The sequence below is a fragment of the Heterodontus francisci genome, chromosome 36 (assembly GCF_036365525.1).
Source record: "Heterodontus francisci isolate sHetFra1 chromosome 36, sHetFra1.hap1, whole genome shotgun sequence".
NCBI lineage: Eukaryota > Metazoa > Chordata > Chondrichthyes > Heterodontiformes > Heterodontidae > Heterodontus > Heterodontus francisci.
The window spans coordinates 24,580,417-24,602,353 of NC_090406.1; the positions used below are offsets into that span (position 1 = coordinate 24,580,417).

At 40.5% G+C, this 21,937-nt stretch overlaps 1 protein-coding gene across 1 annotated transcript in view; it reads right to left on the reverse strand.

Annotated features, from left to right (window-relative positions):
* Positions 1-21,937, reverse strand: part of LOC137351442 (protein unc-13 homolog A-like) — a 281,799-nt gene that overhangs the window by 45,632 nt on the left and 214,230 nt on the right. The window contains 5 exon segments of the mRNA XM_068015888.1: positions 416-493; positions 1,925-2,002; positions 3,152-3,295; positions 10,484-10,580; positions 14,667-14,793. Coding sequence (XP_067871989.1) covers positions 416-493; positions 1,925-2,002; positions 3,152-3,295; positions 10,484-10,580; positions 14,667-14,793 — 524 coding nt within the window.

The following is a 21,937-nucleotide window of genomic DNA, read 5'->3' on the forward strand; positions in this document are numbered from 1 at the left end:
AACCGATTTCCCTCACCAACAAACCCGCACTCAGATTGCCTTCGAACAAGGGATATTTTCCCCATGGGCCTGACATCATAAGAGGAGTTGCAGTAGCAGCTTGTCTTGGCCAGGAAAATCAGGCAGCATGGTCGAGGACAGATGTCCATCAAGTGTTATCTGTATCATGTGTACAGGCCGCACTGGTCCCACGAGGATCTCTCTGAGGAGTTATGCATGCGACAGCTGCGCCTCTCCAAGGGTGTCATTGAGCATTACTACCCCCCTCCCCTCAACTAGTGAAATGCGTTATTTTCTGGCACAATCATGGTGCTAGACATCAAGGAAATTTAGGGCCAAAAGGAACATAATTCCATAAATGATTAACTTCAAAATATTTAAAAGTAAAAGAAAATTTAGAATTTCAGGATCTTACATCTTTTCCTCCCATCGCTTCAAACATCTTCTCCAGTTGCACTCGAAGCTGCTGGATGTTGTTCATTAGAATACATGGCTACAAAAGGTTTAACATGATATCAGTAAATTTTATTTATAGTTACAGCCTTTTATTTTCAAGTGAAAAGGGATGTTAGAAAATTGACAACATTCTTATAAATTACAGTCACCCACAAGTAACTCCTGCACAACCATTAAGCAGGTAGTTTTCAAAATAGAGGAGCCTGGATTCCTTAGCCATATTTCTCATCTACATATTTGTCTTACAAGGAGTAACACAGTGGGATCTGTATCTAGTCAAGTGCTAAATTTTGATCCATAAAATGAGATGATAGAACACTGGCCTGCTGCTGGAGACAAACAGATTAATAGGGCATGCATTCCTAGATTCTCTTTAATCATTCCTAGGCGCATAAAAACATTTACTGAAATTGTAATTGTGATTGAGCCATAGATTTCCTGTAGCCTTTTGCATTTTCAATTCCTGAAACAATATTTGATAGTTAAACCTTTCCGCAACTTTTAATATATTTGGTACCCTTGCATAGTGGTTCCCAAGAAAACTTTCAGCAAGTTGAATTTTCAGCAGTTGAATTTGTGAACTAGCAAGCAAAGAACACAGAGGAGATTCCTTATTTTTCTTTTATATTCTTGTGAATAAAGTGAAACTCTACCATTTTGTTGCACAGTAGAACCTTTTATTGCCACAACATGTTTTTTTTTAAACTGAGTGGAGAAAATTAAGCTGACATAAAAAATGAAGAAAGGTAGAAACGGATAAGAAAATAGCAAAGAATAAAAAGCGAAGAGAAGGCAAACTTAAGAAGTATAAAAGATCCAGTAAGACACGGAGGAAAGAATGTTGCAAGAGCCTGCAAATGACAGAAGATTTAGACAAGTAGCAGTGCTGGATTTATTTATGCATGCAGATCAAAAAAAAAATGAGATCGAGACTTGTAAAAGGAGTCAAATTGTTCCTTATGGAATAGTAACAGACGACATCTGTACCTATGTAAAAGAGATTGGCAAGAGATGAAAGAAAAAACTGCTAATAGTGAACATCTGAAGTACAAACAGAAATGATAGGAAGAAAATACTTGTATTTATATCGAGCCATTCACAGCCTCAGGACATCCCAAAGGGCTTTATAGCCAGTTAAATACTTTTGAAATATAATCACTGTTGTAATGTAGGAAATGCAGCAGCCAGGTTGCACACAGCAAGGTCTTACAAACAGAAATGTGATAATGGCCAAGTAATCTGTGTTTAATGTTTTGGTTGAGGAATAAATATTAACCAGGCCTGTAAACAGAAAACACAAGTTGACATTTTGGGTGAAAAATCCTCTCAGTTCTAACAAATGTTCTGCATCCAAAACATATACCACCTTTTCTCTTTACAGATGCTAACAGATCTGCTGTGTTTTACCAAAATTACTTGAATCTAATATTATAAGGTACTTGTATGCTACAAAAAAATATATATTTACCACTTTTTCCTTTGAACAGTATGATGCATAATCCTTAGCTATTATCTCGGCATACTGCAGTAGCACATTACTAATAGTCTGGAAAAGAAAATAATTTTGTGAGGAACACAAGAACTTGTCTTTCTTTAAAAAAAAACAAAGGATGACAAAAGAAATGGCAGATATTGCAATGCTGAGCCAGTGTGCAATTTATTTAAAGTTTATCATTTTCCTGCCTAAATATCATGTCTGTCTCATATTTTTGCTGTAAGGATGTTTAAAAAGCATCAATTACATTAACATATATCATGTGCTCAGTCCAGCAAGCATCAATGAGAGTTTTAGCCTGCTCTTTACATTAATTAAGTAGGGCAATACTAGATCTCAGACATAGCACACTGCTCTGTTAAGAATGATCATTTTTATGGGTCCCACATTAATGAAGGAAATCATATATCATGGCTTTTATTAGGTTTCCAGCCATAACGTCCCAGGTTTTCCTGTTTTTTTCCACCTGTTTTGTGGCAGCTTCCTAGCACTTGTTGCCATTTCAACTGGAAGTGACAGAGAATGTTGAATATGCCTGTTCACAACTGACACATTTAAATGATAAATAATTTATTCTAGCTATTATCCTGACACACTTCCCATCATTAAAGGCCTTAACAAGGCTGGGTGTCAGGCATCCAGCACTTCTAAGAGGCAGTACATGGTAGGGCAGGTGGGCCGCGGGAAGGTGGGCTGGGGGAGAAAACTAGCTATAAAATTTAATTGGCTGCAAAGCCAAATCCAATTAATTTCAGGGCAATCAATAGCATTAAGCAAGTCCCAGGAATCACTGACTAAAGGTGTCCTGCAGTAGGAGCCACAATGATTTCCCTCTCCATCACCTCCCTCCACCTCACTAACAACCTGAAGCAGGTGACTCAGTGGCACTAGAAGAATTGCCAGGAGCCCACTATGAACAAGAAAGTGAGCCTGATTATAGAAGATCACAGCGGGTCTCTGGGCGGCAGACAGATGCTAAGCCTATGCTGCCACACATTGGGCAGGAATCCTGGGGCTACAATAACAAAATCTACACTAATACCTATCAAAGTTTAAACACAAGAACAATTTCCGTCTTTGAATTTTCTATATGAACACATTTTAATTGATAATAAAACTGAATTTTGACTGTAAAACAATATTTTGTTAATTGGCAAGATGTCCTTGCACCCATTTTCCTTGCAAATGGTCATTCCTTACCTTGGCAAATCTTCTCATATAATGTCCCACTATCTGAGGATCAGGACATTCCAGCTTCTTAATGATTTCAAAACTCTGGTTCAATTGTGAGAACACATCCACCACAGAGCAGGAGAAGAGGGCATGTTCTGATGTTTGTTGGAACTGTGATTGAAAACAAAGAAAATTAACTTTGATTTTCATCTTCCTGCTCCCAAACAAAACAAGTGCAAACATAAGTAGATGACAGGTAGCAGATTTAAATAGAAGTTTTAAGTCTCACATAAATGGAAGTCATTTTTTTTTGTTGTTTTTCATGGTCTTTGAGCACAAAATAAAACTCACTGACGTTGTGACTTTTTGAAAACGGACACTACAGATTTTAAAGTTTACCTAAATCCAGTGCAAGAATATCGTTTTCACAATGTATTGTCAAATGCAAGAATATTATTTGCACAATACATTATCAAAAGTAAATCTGGTCTGTATCCATAGTACTAAAGTGTTTGGAGAGCATGGGAAGTATTTGCTCATAGGGTATAAAGCTTACCAACTGGTGCAAATGTTCCATCGACTAAACATTCAAAAAACGGGGAAGATTTTCTTGAATAGGTGCGAGCAGACTGTTAAGTAGGGACAAGGCTCCACCCATGTCCAAATAAGGTAGTAATGTAAGTGCGATATCACACTTACTGCAAGTCCGCGAAAGAAATGCAATTAGGCTGATCCCAATAAATTTGCTGGGATCTGTAGTGCATTTGAAGAGGTAGAAGTCCCATCTCACCGTATGAGGCGCCAAATAGGAGGATCTTGGTTAATATCTCAATGAAAAGTTACAATCTCTTCATACAAAATTTTTCATGCACTGGAAAGTCACCAATTAACTGCCATCATCCACCACAAACGTTTTGAGCTACTATTTTCACTCCCTATCCACTATATAGTACTAAAAATAAAACTGGTCAGAACAAACACCAAAATTAAACAATACTGATCAGAAAAATCATATTGCTACCTATCAATTTATGAATTCCATTTTCTAAACATGCCAATAACTTCCCCATGCAATTCACTGGGGCTTGGGTCCTGAATCTGTCTGAACAGAGGTGTGCCACACTGCATATACAGGGCTGAATTTTACGAATTCGTGGTGGCGCACTCTGAGGGCGGTATGCATCCCGCGCAGATGCGCCGTCCCTGAGCCCCAGTGATATTACACGCGGGGAATGATTTAAATAGGGGGGCGGAGCAGCTGCCCCCGATACGTAGAGGGGGTGGGTGCTGCATTTCAATGCCCGATTATGACAAACACTTGCCTTTTTCCCTACCCGCACTTCCCCCCCCCCCCCCAACCTTCTAACTTTTGCCCTTCAACCCCCTTACCACCATCCCCACATCTAATAAAATGCGATTTCCCCTTTCCCCCATCCTTCCCACCCTGAAAATGTTATTCCTCCCTCCTCCCACCAGGTTCTCGCCTCGGAACTCATATGGAGTTCCGAAGGCGCGCGAAGGATGAATGGCAGTCGTAGAATCTGCGTGGGACGGCCATTGCCTGCAGGTAAGTTAATTTAAATATCAAGGTTGATTTTAATATGCAGTTGTAGGGCCTGCTGCCAGGCAGCGGGGAGGCCGCACTGAGGTCCCCCCGCCGCCGGTAATATGCAGCGGGCCCTTCTCGACGTCGCGAGTCAAGGCGAGCCTCTCCCCACAGAATTTTACCGGCCCCCCGCCGCAACCAGCAGCATTGAGGGGCTGGTAAAATTCATCCCACATTATGTGAAGAAAAGCCTACAACTGGATTATAATTCCTAAGAGCCATTTTGTAGCTACCCTCCCCAGTACATAGACAGGTCTGTACCAGAACACACGCATCATCCTCTCCCTGTTCATTTGACAGAGAGCTGAGTTTTACCGAACCCCCCGACGTCAGGGGTTGTGGTGGGGGGGCCCGGAAAATGGTTCTGGGAGTTGCCGGGTAGGCCCCGTACCATACAGCTGGCGATGGCGAGGCCTCATGGCAGCACCACCACCCCCCCCGCCACTGCTCGGCGATGGGAGCAGGATTTAAACATGGTAAGGAAGGTATATTGGTACTTTTGTGTACAAGCAATACCACAGGAGATCAAATAGTATTTAAAAATATATTTAACCAATGTCAGGAATTGAGGGTATGGGCTGCAAACGCTTCTAATCTATACAATGCATGGAATGATTGCACTGCATTTGCACTGAGGGAATCGTGGATTTCTCGTCACATTATCACATAAAAATGACAGATATTTGAATTTACTAAGTAAGTAATAGAAATTCTAATAAACTGCCTAAACAATATTGACATTCTCATTCAAGTGAAAAATATTCATTTATTATAAGGCTACAGCACTCACTTGCCAATTTCAGAATACATTAAAAATAAAACAGGAAAAAAAATCAATTTAAAAAAAGGACAAAAAAACTTCTACATACCTATAATAAAAGGAAGACATAGTGTAAGTGAATGTCTAACCTTTATCTAATATGAATTATATGCTTCCTATTCATTCCAAGAAGCTGTGATCCCATTTTGGCAACAAATCACCCTTTATTATTTTATTGATGCTGAGTTTGTCTTTCCTTTTAGGCCAATAAAACATATATATAGTAATGCTACAACCAGGTGAGAAAGAGGTCTAGGATTCCCTTTCAGCCTTCACCTGGTCTTGCTGTAACAGGGTTTAATTTTAAACACATCATGTTTTAGCTCCCCCTTGGTGAATCCTTGTTCACTGCTTTCCAATTATAAGGCAAAGAAACCAGCACTAACAGGTTTCTTAGGTTTATAGAACAAAGGTTGAAATTTATTAAACTTAAACTCTAATTCGGTTAACGCCTAGATACATGCTGCGTCCCACGCTAGCATGCAAACGCAATACACACATGCAACTAGAGACAGAAAAGAGAAGAAAAAATAAAGTGGAAAGAATTGAGGCAATATCTGAAGAGTTGTTGTTATGGTTCTTTGTGCTCAATGAAGAGTCCTTGATTATAGATAGATTTTGCTTTTCATTGGGGCCCAGTATACTTCTTAAACCTTGTTCTCTGTAGGAGACTTTTCTCTCTTGGGGTTCATGTGTCTTCAGTGGATTCAGAGGCTTGTGAGAAAGAGATGGGAACAAACAGGAGAGGCTGTGGTGAGTCAGCCAGGAGAGGTCTTTTCAATCCAGGAGCAAACAGCTTTCTGCGGGCTCTCAGTTCAAACTGTACAATTCAGAAAAAAACCCAGAATACCAAGCAGGTTAGTCATATGACTAAGTGGTTTGACTACGTCTGTTTGTGGATTGTATTGAAGCAGGGGATAGCTCCTTTGTTCCAAGCACTGTCTGTTAATATGCAAAAATGTCTTTCCAGCCAGGGGCCTGGCAACCCCTTGTCATAGGCCTTCTCTTCTTCCAGTAACAATTTGAAATTTAATGTCCATGTGGCAAAATTAACATGCCTCATTCTTGGCAGATGGGGGCCTACATAACAGTAATCCAAAATTCCTTTGAATCCATCTGTGCGTGTATTTGACTGTGGCTCCTGACAAAAGCCCATTACTTCTTTCTTCTATTTTACCTTTAGGTCCTACTTTACTTTCTGTTGCCTGAGCATGCCACTAACACCACCTCTCCTTCTTAAGACTCTTCTTAAAACTCATCTCTTTGACCAAGATTTTAGTCATCATTTCAGATGTTTCTTTTAGGCTCATTGCCCATTTTTTCCAACATCATTCTGCAAAATGCTTTAGGTCATTTTTCTATGTGAAATGTTACATAAATGGGAGCTGCTGCTAACAATCATAAGCTTCTGTCCGCCACACTTTTGGGTTTAATTTCCTGAAAGGATAACAAATAGTGCACTAATAATTGCTTCTCCCTGTTTTTCCCCTCTCTTTTTCTCTCCCCAAAGCCGATGGCCTTTATGGACTTTCCTGTACCACATCAAAATGACTATTCTTCATGTGTTCATCTAGATATTTTGTCAGCAGATAATTCAGCCATTATTGTTGATCTTGATCTCATTTTCTCTTGACATTCACAGTTTCCAGCAGGATAGCAATCAATAAGGGATGTCCTGGTGGATTTCCCTCTGTACACTGAGCCCAAATGCAGCAGTTATCCGATAACTCAGAACTGCACTGATAATTGTGTTTTTATTGCAGCTGTTCACTATGTCTATATCTGGTAGTGTGCAATCTCATGTGGATGATGCAAAGATATATGCAGGTGCAAGAACCTCAAATGGAAAAAAAATAGATTGCAGGGAGATCGAGCTCATGCCTGACTGTTTTTTTTTAAATTTTGATAAGGACAATGTGGCGCACTTGAATAGGGACAATTCTAAGCTTGCATAAATCATAGAGGGTTGTGTACTCCACAAGAAAGGGTTGCTAGGCACAAGAAAGAGCTGGGGGTTATAATGCATAATTCATTAAATTTTCATAATCAGTATCTAAAGGCTATTGTGAAAGTGAATAGGGTAACTCAGTGTATTGCAAAAACAAAATAAGTGGTGTAGTATCCTTTCTTGTCCAGTTTGGACCCCTTATGTGATGGATCTCAAGGTGTTGCAAAAGGTTCAAGGAAAGGCCACTCAATTGATACCTAGGCTTGGAGTTTGGTACCTCGAAGTAAGCCTCGCTGAGGGGTCTAGCAATCTCTCTGGTGAGAATTTCACCTATATCACTGATTGTAGTGTTCTTTACAGGGCAAGGAACTGGAATGAGGTCATCAAGTTGTCCAAGCAGCCAATCACATTATAGGGTTTTCAAGGATACCCAACCAGGAAACAAAAAGCAGCAAAATAAAATCACTCTTAAAAATTTTGTTTTTACATAGAGCAAATTCAAGATTGGGACATACATATGGGGTGAAGGTAGAAGCTAAAATATTCCAAAAATAACTTAAATTAAAAAAAATTGTTTAAAATCTACTAATTAATTGTTTAACAGTACTCCACAAATATAAAATAATTTTTTCAGGGATTTTTTTTGTGAATCAAGTTTTATTAATCACATTGCCATTAAAAACCCAGTTACACCTCATTGAACAAGGTATAACTTTTTATGAGATTTCCAACTGTGATGTGGGACCAGCAAAGTTGAAGTTCTCGCTGATTTCAATTATAGTTGCCTCTGGGGTTGGGATGGGGGGATTGGGGGGTGTGGCCCAGAGCACAGCCTGTGGCGGAGCACTGAGTGACAGACTGCAAGGGGACATGACAGGGTGGCTGCTGAGAGGATGTTTTCCCCTTATGAAAGAGACTATAAACCAAGGCATAGTTTAAAAATAAGGGGTCTCCCATTTAAGATAGAGATGGGGAGAAATTTTTTCTCTGAGGTCATTAGTCTCTTCCCCAGAGAGCAGTGGCGGCAGGGACATTGAATATTTTTAAGGCCGAGTTAGATAGTTTCTTGATTGACAAGGGAGTCAAAGGGTATGGGCAGTAGACAGGAAAGTAGACTTGAGGCCACAATCAGATCGGCCATGATCTTATCAAATGGTGGAGCAGGCTTGAGGGGCTGAATGGCCTACTCCTGCTCCTAATTTGTATGTATGCAACTTAAGGATTTCTGCACTAATCTGCGCACATGCTACATCCGGACACTGTAGTCAGTTAATGATCCCGAACACTGACAGTTCACTGTCAACCAAGCACCCCTGCAAAATCCAAGCCCTAGTTTAAGAGCCTTTAGTTAGTGGTACAAGCTTAGAGAGCTGAGGGTTTTCACTTTGGAAAAGGAGATATGACTGAGTTCTTTAAAATAATAAAGGGATTAGATTTTACCCACATTGGCAAACTATTTAAGCATAACAGGTGAAAGAGGACGAGGAGAAATAAGCATAAATTACAAAAACATAATTAGGTGAGATGCGAGGAAGTACTTTTTACAGATGTTTGTCGACCTATGGAATTAAATGTTGACACATGCAGTGAATGTTGATTCACTGCAAGCATTCAAAAGGGAGTTGGATGAATTCCTGCAAGTGGTGAACATCTTTACAATAGAAGGCAGGTGGGTCAGTAGGAGCTAGTATCATTATTCATTGTGATCTGCTGTAGCAAGCTTAATCACTTTTGTGGGTTGGGTAGGAAAGTCCCAGAGTCTTTCTTAAACTGGCCTAAAGCTTCTCTCCTCTGGCTTTTTGCCTTTTCCAGCAGATTATATGATTGCTGGGGGGTTGAGTGGGGAAGGGGAGGCAGGGCAGTGAAGAGGGGTGTGATTTATTTAATAATGGTAGGAGCACCCAGCAGGTGTTAACAACAACTCAATGCACATGGCATAAAAGATCCAAATAGACTAATTGTTTTTTAAAAGGAAATTTTTACATTTGAGAAATGTATTTGACCTCAACATTATTAACATATGGTATATAAAACATTAACTTAGAGAATATTTTTCCCCACTAACAAGCAAGACAAGGAGCCCTAGAATTCCTGGGCCCCGATGATACAGATCCACCACTATCTGGGTAAGCAGAGGAAGAATTTGGAGAAAGACCCAGTTATCCTGGGTCTTCCATCCTTTTTCTGGACCAAGTAAAATTCCACTGAAAGTAATTTGGGTTCTTCCTTTATCTGCCTATTTCTGTGGAACAGCACAAAATTCCTGCCAGCTTTGCCTCCCTTGTCCCCAGCACTAAGTAAACATGCATGAAGCAGCTGCATGGAACCTGATTAAATTGGGATTCCTTTTCTTTTCTACCACTGATTTGCCTATGGTGACCAACTGCCATTGGGCAAGATTTCTGCTGGAGGATTTCAATTTTTTTTTTTAGGAATCTTGGATGGCACAGCAGCAAGGTGTCGTAGTGCTATTCCTTAGTGGTGGGGGAGGAGGAAAATATGTTAATGCCCCTGATCCCAGGATTTGGGATAGTATGAAGGGCACATTTGTCTGGTAAGTGGATGCTCTGCCTCTCCTCAGATTACACATTACGAAGCTACCACAGCAATATTTAGGCCAAGAAGGGGACAAACTACTGCTTGTGGGTATTTGATCACAGCCATGCAGTTATGATGTGGAATGCACTGCCTGAATGGGTAGTCAAAGCAGATTCAATAGTAACATTCAAAAGGGAATTGGATAAATATTTGAAGTGGAAGAAATTGTAGGCTTATGGGGAAAGACCAGGGGGAGTGAGACTGCTTGGACAACTCTTTCAAAGAGTCAGTACAGGCAGGATGGACAAAATGGCCTCCTTCTGGGCTGTGAGATTCTACACGTACTGCCAAGTCAGTATCTCCCCAAGTAAAATAAATAAAAACAACTTTGCTGTACATTCAAATGTAGCAGTCAGTTCATAGAGTAGTCGGTACAAATTCTCTTACACCATCCTTCTTGTCTCGTTCCAGTGCTCCATGCAGGAAGTCTCTGGATACCTCTTCATTCTCATCCAACCACTGTATAACAAAGGGTTCAAACCAGCTGCGGAAAAATGGTTTCAAATTTTAATACCGTTTATATTTTAGAAATGCCATGAACGTCATTCAGAATTAATATAGTTCATAAGCAGCTATGCATTGATGAGGAAAGAAGAGGCAAACAATCAAAGAAAAAGACAGATTAACAGTATTTCATGAGACACACTGTCTGGAATTTTAAGGTGGGTGGATGGGAGCCGGCCTCCGACGTAAAAGTCGGTGGCAAACCCGCCTCGCCTGGGGATCCGTTCCGTATTTTATGGGTTCCTAGGCTTTGATTGTTCCGAGGCGGGACGTCCACCTGCTTGAGGGAGGACGTCCCGCCTCATTGAGCTGCCGGAGTGGTGGCCACTGCTGGGACTGCAGCCCAGCATGCAGAGAAGATGCCTGGGAGCCGGGAAGTTTTGGTTGCCTCCCTGGGGGTAATTGGTCGGGCCCCGGCGAGGCAAGGGTGGTTGGTTGGGGGGGGGGGGGGGAAGGGGAGGCGTGTTTGGTGCTGGGGGTAGTTGGGGTAGCGGGGGTGGCCCTCCATCGGGCACACTGTGCTCGATGAGCAGGGCCCACCGCCCCCCCACCCCCAAACCCCGGGACGATCATCAGCCGTCTGGTTTTCCCAGGTGGCTTTTCCCAGCTCCAGGATGCCCGCTTGCCACGTATAAAATCCGCATGGAGGCGGGAGAAGGCCCTTAAGTGGCCACTTAAGGGTCCTTATTGGCCTGGGATGGGCGGGCCATTTTCGACCCCCCTCTCTACATAAAGGATGGCGGAGACGGAAGCAGGTTGGGAAAGCCTCCCAGAGCCTCCCGCTCCATTTTACGCCACCCCCCACCACCATCCCGCTTGTTGGAGTGGAGTAAAATTCTGGCCACTGTCTCAGTAGAGGACAGTTTAAACGATAATGTCTATAACCTAATATAGAAGAAAGGAGAGATAAAGAGAACATCTGGCCTGGATTTTCACTTGCAATATTACCCGCTGATTTCACAAGTTTTTCAGTTTATTTCCATTTGTTAAAGCTAACATGAATACAAAGACAAACTGGCTGTTTGTCTGGCCTTCCAATGGGTAGGACATAGGATCTCCTATAATTTATGACTAGTAGTATATTCTGCTGTTGTGGTAGCAAGTTGTAGAACCCACTGGTACAGCATGGGTTGACATGCTCCTGAAGCCAGTCCAGCCAGACAGAATTATATAAAATTTACAGCACAGAAACAGGCCATTTAGCCAAACAGGTGTCCGTGTTTATACTGAACACAAGCCTCCTCCCTGTCTAATTACCTCTTCCCACCTTGTCTCCGCTATCCCTCAATTCCCTTCTCCCTCATGTATGCATCAAGCATCCTCTTAAATGTATCAATACTTCCTGCTTCAACCATTCCATATGGCAGGGAATTACACATTTTCACCACACTCTGTACCCACCTCAGAGTCAGAAGGTGTAGGCTTGAACTTTGCTGCAGATAATCTCTGAGTGGAGATTGGAGCTCAGGCTCTGAATTTTAAGTTGACATCTGGTGGGTGTGGGTACCCATACAATTCCCACCATATAGGACTAACCACCCATCAGCTGGTATATAGATGGTTATGCTCATGGAAGGAGCGTTCACATTGTGACCTGTCAAACTGTTAAGCATCCGATGAATCCTCACACTATTCTCCAAGGAAAAAGTATGAAGGTATGAAAACACCACAAAGTAATTCATCCTAAATTTGACCAGTTAGTAGCTATCTCATAATTATACTCCCGTTTTTGGACTGATCAACAAGTAGAAACAGCTTCTCCACATTTACCCTATTGAATCCCTTGATAATTTTAATGTTAAAGATCTCTATCAGGCTTTTTAGTCTTCTCTTGCAGAGAAAAGAACCCCAGTTTCCTCAATCCTTCCTGTTAGTTGCATCCTCTCAATTCCATCCTTGTAACTTCCTTGTAAATCTTTTCTGGACTTTCTTCAGTGTTTCAAAATCCTTTTTGTACCATGCAGACAGCACACCAATTCTACACCAATTGTGGTCTAACCAAGGTTCAGCATAAATTTAACATTACCCCATCCTGCTTTTGCATTCTAGAAATTAATCCCGTTCCTTTGTTTTCACTCTTTATGGCCTTATCAACTTGTGTTGCTACTTTTAGTGATTTATCTATCTATATTCCTAAATGTCTTTACTCCTCTACTCCATTTAGTTTCTTAAATTCCAAGGAATAAGTGGCTTTGTTATTCCTCCAACAAAATGAACCAATTCACTATATTGAATTTAATTTGTTGTCATTTATCCACCTATTCTGCAGGTCTGTCTATCTTCCTGTATCTTGGCACAGTCCTCCACATTGTGTCTTCTACTCTGTCATAAGCAACAAATGTTTCATGTTTCGAAGGGTCACTGACCCGAAACGTTAACTCTACTTCTCTTTCCACAGATGCTGCCAGACCTGCTGAGTGATTCCAGCATTTCTTGTTTTTGTTTCAGATTTCCAGCATCCGCAGTATTTTGCTTTTATTTTAATGTTTCATGGCTGTCTGCTCCTCATTTCTATTAGCTCATGAGCAGCAGACAGTGACCAAAGAACTGTTGAAAGATGCATAACAATATGTTTGATGTTAATGACCTAACTGGTGCATGGAGTATATTCTAAAATCTGCTGATGGCTGCATAGTGTGTGGTTTTGTTTCGTGATTGCTCCAGCTCTATTCTCTCATTCATGGTAGTAACGACAGCTGTCATTTCTTTGGTCAGTTTCTATGATTGCTGATTATCTGCACATCAAATGATAAAAAGTTAGTCTTAAAAATGACATGCTGAATATAAAAGTAGAATTATAGAACTATATTAACATAGAGTAATTATTAATTCAGTTACTTATGTTTTTTTAAAAAAATAAAGATTCCTCAATGTGTTTTCGTTCTGATGAAGAATTAAAGGGTACCTTTTCCTATGCGCAAAATTAAAGAAACATTATTTTACCAGACTGGTATTGGTTTATACTGGCAGTTTAGTAAAATAATTTTATATAACTACAAAAAGAACAATATACCCCGAAAGGTAAGAGATTTTTTCTTAAAAAGTATTATTTTTGTACAAGTATTATTTGTTGATTTACAATTTTTCATCATAGGATTTTGATGGTACTATTTAATTCTGGACTAGTTCAATTTTATTAGCAATTTCTAAGTAGCACTGGGAATTTCTTGCTGGCAACCGGTTGTGAACTTGTCAAACATTGGCAAATAGAAGTTAATTAAATCAGCTTGGCAGGGCACCTTTAGCCAATCTGGAGGTGTTTTTTCCCCCCAGTCTGATAGATTTGCTTGCATCATACATTTATAATGAAGTGTTATGCTTGCCCACACAATGATTTTAGTTAAAACCTGAGTCCAAATAGTTGTGCTGCTGTAAGGCACTAAGTTTTCAAATAAAAGAGGATCTGTGGCTTTCATTACATTAGCGTTTAGAAGGAGGGTCCTACTTAAAATGTTGTGATAATCTATCTCTTTCTTTCAGATACTGACGACTGCTTTTAGTTTAGCAATTTTTATTTTTATTCAGATTTCCCACTTTCAGTTTTCCTTTACATCTATACTTACATGCCAATATTTCACAGCTGTTTCTTGCTCCCGATGGCAGGGGTTACTCAATTATTTAAGCTATGTCCGTTTTCCTGCAATTAACTATGAGTAAATGAAGCCACTTTAGGCCTGAAATCCACATGTAAAACCTGTGCCACTTAGTTACTCATGAAAAGACACTTTTGTAGTGTACCATCAGTGGCAGAATTGCAGCATCTTTGCACCCACCCACTATAACATTAACATAGAAACTTTGCAGTTTCAACAATGCCAAGAACATTTTTATATGTAGATCTTGAGAATGGAGGTTGAAGTAAGGATTGGAGGCACACAGGTGAAGTAACAAAGGAAGAAGTTGTTGCAAGTTTCCACGTGACCACTGCTCTCCTGGAGCCCAACAGCCAATGTAGGAGTGTTTTAATTAATGAAACTTTAATGACATCTAAGTAAGGGTATGATTTCTGTGAAAAAACCTAACACACTAGGAGTTACATTTCTGAATTGGTTAGAGAAGTACTTACGCTGGGTACTCTGGGACTGAATTCTTGAAAGCTGGCAGGTCTTTGACATACTCATTATACAACCACTTCACTTTGAAGTGTAAATTCATGTAATCTGCACTTTTGCAGAGTCTGTGCTTTTCATGTTCTGGAAGACAAAAAAAAGATAAGTTTGCAATGGAATTGCAAAGTTTTTCTATGGAGTCAAATGGCTCAATTGTGTTTTAATGAATGCTTATTACCTAATTTGTCTGTAAACGAAATGGGGGGAAAAAACAATTTTGCTGCATCATTTGTATTTGTTTTGCTACAATACTTGCAATTATACACCTCCTTTCACAGGCAAATGCCTCCAAGTGTTTTTATGTAATTAATTATTTTTTGAAGTGAAATAACTTATGTGGGCAACAGTCACTTCTCGTTAACTATATACATTTAGATGTAATTGTTAGTATGTGAATGCTTCTGCCCCTGGTAAATTATATTCAATTTATTACCAGAACAGCACTCTTGCTTTGTGTCATATCCTTTATGACCTGCTGCATTGTTTTTGGCTTTCATTCAAAATCCAATTCGAATATGAACAGTCTAAAAGTAGTTCCTTAACACTGAAAATCTGCTTGGCATTGAAAATAACTAGCACAAGAACACAGCAAAAACCTGCCCTGGGCTCAACAGCTTTATTACAGTGGAAGAAAACATTCATTTGTGCCCAATTGTCTCCAAATAAACAAAGCAGAGTTGAGAAAAATAATGAACAAAAATGCAGATAAAGGGCTAAATTTTATGGGGCCTGCAAGAGTGGGACAGGAGGCTGTGAGGGTGCGGGGTGGGAGGGGGAACAGAAATGGCGAAGGGAGGGAGGGGGGTGGACTGCCTGTTGCCTTCCCACCTCCATGTGACGTCCCTCCTGCCCAGAGGCCAACTGTGCCATTTAAGTGGCCAAAAAAGGGCCTTTTCCCATGTCACTGGCATTTTAGTAGCGCCGGGTCGGCCTCCACTACGTGGGGAGACCACTGGTAAACCCTGGCAGCCTCCCTGCGAACTTGGGTGGGAGGTGGGGGCATCTCCTAATTGGGCACTCTGTGACCCACGGAGGGCCCTCCAGTGACAATGGCCAGGCCCTGAGAACTCTGATACGCTTTTATTAATTAATGATAACACTCTCTGCCTCAATTGCACTACAACCATAATGGAGTGGTTAAATGATTAAAAAATAGTCAAGAAACAGATGGTGGCTCAGGATGTGCAAAAATCTAAATGGAGGACAGATGTCAACACTGTTATGACCGAAGCGGGAGTAATGCACTGTCAATTCAGTCCCATTACTCCACAGGTCACAGCGTATTATTTAAGTTTCCCGACTACTGGAAATTAGCCAAATTAAACATTTTATTAACACCCAGAAAAAACACACCAAACCAGGTATCTTTAAACAACAACAAATTAACTATTTATTACTAAACTAAATCTTAAACAATACTGAGATATATCTATGTCTGAAAAGACTTTATAGCTTCTTCTTCCTCCTAACCCTCATGCACACACGCATACATTCAAAAACCAATGATTAACCGATTCTAAGATGATGTTTTAAATTCGAGCTGTTTCTTAATAAAACAAGAATAATAAAACAACTGGGTTACAAGTCTTGGTGGGTTATGTTCCTGATTCGGTGAAGTGTCCCAGAGTCGAATAGTCAAATGCCACTCTAAGTCTCCAGACGAATTGATGAACAGTCTGTAATGGATAGGCGTTCACGGTACTTCGGCTGCAGTAGGTGTCACACAGATCTTTCAATGAGTATAATAACAGGTCTATTGAGATTTTGAATTAGCAGTCCATCAGTAGAAACTTTACTGAGTTTCCAGAACTCCCAGAAATATGAAAGGCAACAGGAAGTCATTCCTGAAGTAGAGACTGGAGTAAAAAGGAATTTGCTACCTTCAATAATGCAAATATTCCTTTCCAGGGGTCTTTTCCTCTTTAGGCAAAATACAGCCTATAGGCCAATATAGATTTTCTGCTGAGAGACACAAATTCTTCCGTCCTTCAAAGAAAGCATGCTTCACCGGTCTACCAGTTCAAACCGGTTCTAGCCTGTCTTTACACACAGTCAAACTGATACAATGTGGCATGTTACCTCTCTCTCTTGCTGTTGTTTAGAAAACAGGCTTGCAGCTCACACACTTTTCCCAGAAAATATAAAAATTGCTCTCAGTCTTAAAGGCACACAGACCCCCTTTAGTTTTTAAACAGAGAAAAAAAACCACTTCCATAACAACACGCTGATGCAAGAAGTTACAGATGTCATTGTAGTGCTATCTCAATAGCCCAGAACAGTGAGGGCTGCTAAGTGTTCGTACTGATACTGTATTTGTACACTGCATTGCTTTTATATTGATTCACTTAATCCATCGTTTCTCTAGATTGAGGGGGGTAGTTTACATAGATTATTATTTTTGGAAATGTTTGGCTCAGTTGATCCCAAAGCTTTCCCTCACACAATCTGCGATTTTTCTGACAAATTAATGACTGATATGACAATCTTCACTTGAACTGATATCAGTGCTTTAATTACATCACCAAAAAATAAACCCTTCTGAACACCCCATCCAAAAAAACCCTTTTTGATTTATTTTGATTAGTTGATTTTATTTACATTACAGGCTAATCTTAAGGTTCCGAACAATTTAAATGACTAATGCATTTTTACAGGGTATTTAATTTTGCAATCACAGATTGGACGGCTTGGACATAAAAATAACAAACTTAAAGCAAAACTAGAAATTAGAAGAATTTTTCTTCCCTGGAACTCGCCAACTGCAAGGGTGGTGGAAGCAGAGATGATATATGATTTGAAAAGGAAATTGGATGGGCACTTGAGAAAAATCAACTTACAGGGCTACAAGGATAGCACAGGGGAATGGAACTGATTGGATTTCTCTACAGAGAGCCGGCATGGAGCTGATGGACAGAATGGCCTCCTTCTGTGCCGTAATGGCTTTACAACTATAACTAAAAAATGAAGCAGATGAGAAAGCAGTTTACTGCTATGTTAATGCTTTAAGAAAAAAGCTGCATAAATGTCTGGGTATGGATGGTATTGACGGTTAGAAGTACAGATACAGCTGATCAAATACGCTAACAAAACAGTCCCAGGGCTGCTGCAGCCATAACTGAGTCAGCTGGGCACTGCTGCCTGCCGATAGTCTTATTTCTGTCATTGGTGTGTCTTGGGATTGTCCCCACAGGCTGCTAGTTGAAGTCAATGGCTATTTTCAGGCTTATGTAGATGACACCTCAAGTATCTATTCCCCTTCACAGCCACTTAAATTACAGGTTATGCCCCACAAGATGAATGCGGACCATCCTTGAATCTATGGCTCAGGAAGAAAGCAGAAATCCAAACTGCCAGTCCGAAAACTACCTGATAAATTGATTAAATGTATTCCAAAAGATAGTAAATAGCATGAGATTCATTTTTAAGAGCCAAGGGAAACCACTTTAAACAGAAAGTAGATGCCCTATCTTTCTTTTCCTCTTAAACCATATCACGATAGCATTGCAGTTTCAGGCTGAGGAGTGCTTCAAAATATCTTTTCCCTACTGAGCAATCTTTCATCATCACTAGGTTGCAAGCAATTTTACATTACAATTACATACATGATTCTGAAATGCACTTTATTTATACTGAGACAATTTTCACCTGTTCTTTGGGTAGGGAAAATTCATCGTGTTGAGAGGTTCTGAACATTTTTAAGTTGCTGATCTCATTAATCCGTTCACAGCATAAATTTAAAATAAATACGAATTATGCTATTATTTTTGACAGCTTCATTTCTTTGAAGCATGATCATTCTCACTACTTGCTAGCCATACCTAATCAGAAAAGTGCTAGACCAGATCATTTTTCACTATAACTCAAATATTTAAAATGCAATTCTCTCTTAAAATGCTTAAATAGAGGATTAAATTTTCTGAAAAAAGGATAAAATTGGTAAAATTGTAAACTGTTAATTGGAAGCTTGATTTTTTTCCCTCAAGATTCATATAATTAACACTCATCATGAACATTTATTTTGAGATTTCAGATCTGTAACCAGATGGTCAACTCCCAAAGGTCCACAAATTAATTACTCCTCAGAAACTACTGAAGAGATAAAATGCTTCACATCCTTAGCCAATGGCAACGAAGAGACAATGAAAGGGTATAATTTTTCTTCCATGCACTTTAACCCTTTAATATTTATTGTAAGTTTGCATTTCAGTGTCCAATTGACAATTCATATTCAATTGCTACTGCAGAGAATATGCTACATTGAGCATATTATAAACTTGAAATGTGTTTTACGCCAAAAGAAGTCTCTCCTCAACTCAATAGTAAACAGTGCTCAAAATATTCTCAATCGCAATAAATGCACACTGCTACTTCTGCACTGATGCAAATGAGTTTCAGGTACCCGAATAGCAGTATAACTCTGAAGTCAGAGTCTAATCACGCATTTGAGTGCACTTTAGTTGCTTTTATGTTGTTCTATTTTTAGTTCAGATTTTGGGATTCCTTTATCTGTGAGCCAGTTCTCGGTGTTTATGCTGTTAAATCCATTTTCCATAGCTTGTCTGCAGGCTTGTCAATCCAGTTAATGGATTTGTAACAGTATTAATGCTGGCTGCTGGCTCTCAGATTCCAAGTTAAAAGACCAACATAAAAGCGGCTTTAATCAAATGGTGTGAAAGTGCTGCCAGTTGGCATTCTCACACCATTTTAAATTTGCACCAGGTACATTTTAAACAACACTTGCTCAAAGACACATTTTGACAATGCCCAGCCTGTCTATCGTTCTTTTTGGAATAGTTGACAATCTGACAATATCAATGTCTCGTAACTTTTAAAGCTTTGTATAGAATGTTTTTAATTTAATAAAAAAGCAGACACTCCAATTTACTTCGGTCACATAAAAAAATTAACCACCTTATGTTTGAGTGTCAAGCTGTTTAGTCACTAACCTTACTGGAGGGATGAGTACTGAACTGTAAAACTTTAGTCTCCCAAATGCCCATTTATGAGACCAATGACTGCAGGATAATTATAGCCTTAATTGACATATTAAACTTAAAGGTGCTTGGACTGGGCAGGGTGAAAATGGATCAGATCTGCAACAATGCAAGTTGGCCAGATACTACATAACATTTTCAAAATGTCATGATCATGCAATACAAACTTATGAACTATCATGATGAACCTATGAAGAAAACCGGAAATGGACACCTTCCTGTAAAACAAAATGGAGTTGTGAGGTCAGGTGACCTTTTCTTTTCTGCCAATACACATAGAACCGCAAGAACCCCCGAGTTACTTGCCATGTCTGGACATGTCTTTGCGAGCCACTAAAATGCAACTGCCTTTCTGGACATATCTTTCAGAAGTCACTAAAATGCAAATGACCCTTCTTGTGGTAATGGCTGCATTTCTCCAAAATTAAAAAAACAACTAAGTTCAAAATACTCTTGTAGACTCTTCGACTCTAAACTTGAAATCCAGAAAATGGGTGAGAAAAGTTCTATTTTATCAAGATGGTATATGGATGACTGTCTGACCATGGCCTAACCATCAGAAACTATTTATGACAATGGAAAGAGATGTTTTGGTCACATGACAGAAATTGTTTTGGGGGGGGGGGGGGGGGAAATTTTATGCTCTTCCTCGCAGCAGGTTTGGAGGCAGGAAGGGCATAAAATTGGGTGGGAAGGCGGCGGGGGGTTCCCACCTCAATCAAAATTAAGTCTGGGGAAGGAAGGCCTGTGAACGGCCTTCCCCCCACCAATTGAAGCCCCCTAACTGGGCAATTAATGCCCAATTAGGAGCCTCATCCTGCCACTGCAGTTAGCCATGCGGCCCTGTTGCCGCATGGGAAGCATGGCATGAGAAACTGTGCGGGCTGCTTTCCAGCTTGGTGGAGGGTGGGGGGTGGGGGGGTTCCGTTTTAAAAGCCGCTTCGTGCCTGAATGAGGGACCTGGCATTGGGTAGGGGGGCAGCTTGCTGATTGCTACCAGCTTACACTCCCCTCCCCAACGACCCCTCCCACCCTGACCTACCTGTGGCCTGGTTGCAGCGCCACTCCTGGGCCTTGGGTAGGTGTTCCACTGACAGCAGCCACTGTCTCTGCGGTGGTGCTGCTCAGTGAAAGAACTGCCAGCCTCTGATTGGCCAGCTCTCAAAGGGCAGGACTTCCATCACCAGGGTCCTTGATCCCGTGGAAGGCCCGTCACTGTCCACTTAAGTGCCTAATTGGCACTGAATTTGATCGGCCTCCCACAAAAGAGGCAACGTGGGGTTCTCGGCGTCACTTTTTCCAGATGTTGAGACCCCTGTTTCCAGGATAAAATCCCGGCCCAGGTTTCTGATAAAGGGTTTTAATAAGGCACATTCTGGGCAGGCAGAAACAGGAGAAACATCTATGCCAACAAAGGGAAAGAACCCTGCCTAAGACCACCAGTTTTAAGCTACATATAGGCAGAGACTCAGGTTGGCCTTGAACTCTCCACCTCAGGAACCATACCTGGGCTTCACCATTGAAACTTGACTGGAGTATAACAAAAGAAATCTGCTACTGTGAACATAAAACAACAGTGAATCCATCCTCCTAAACCTCCAGAGCTTTTCTTCAGTGACAAAAAAAGATTACAGACCTACATTATTTCAAGTTTTCACCTTGGGGAAAAGCAAGTGTAACAGAGAACTCTTGAAATCATAAGACACAAATACATGCTACTTTTACAATCGTAATCTTTTCTTGTGTATCTATATGAGTGTGAGGTGAGTGTAGTTGTGTATATTTGGGCGTTGAAATATAAACATTTATCTTTCTTTTAAAAATTACAAGAAGACCTGTCATTTGTCTGTTCCTGATAATTAAAGCACTCGGGAGCTAAAATTAAAAAAAAAACACACTGGGCTGAATTTTACTTTTCTGCCGCCGGGAGCAGTGGCATGCAAAGAAAATGGTGGCTCGCATGCACAGACTGCCTGCCGCCATGTTGCCATAATCTAGTGCGCGGTGGCTCATTTCCATACCCAGGGCAGTACCCCCCCCCCCCCCCACTACACTGTACATATATGTGTGACCCATTCCCCTCCCATCCCAATACACAGAAAATACAGGGTAATCCCTGGACGGGAAAGCGAAGGCACGCGTGTGCCAGCCGTCACAAAGAAGGACGCGGACAGAGGGGTAAGATCGTGGGGAACGGTATGTTAATTTATTCATGTCCTTTATTTCAATAATTA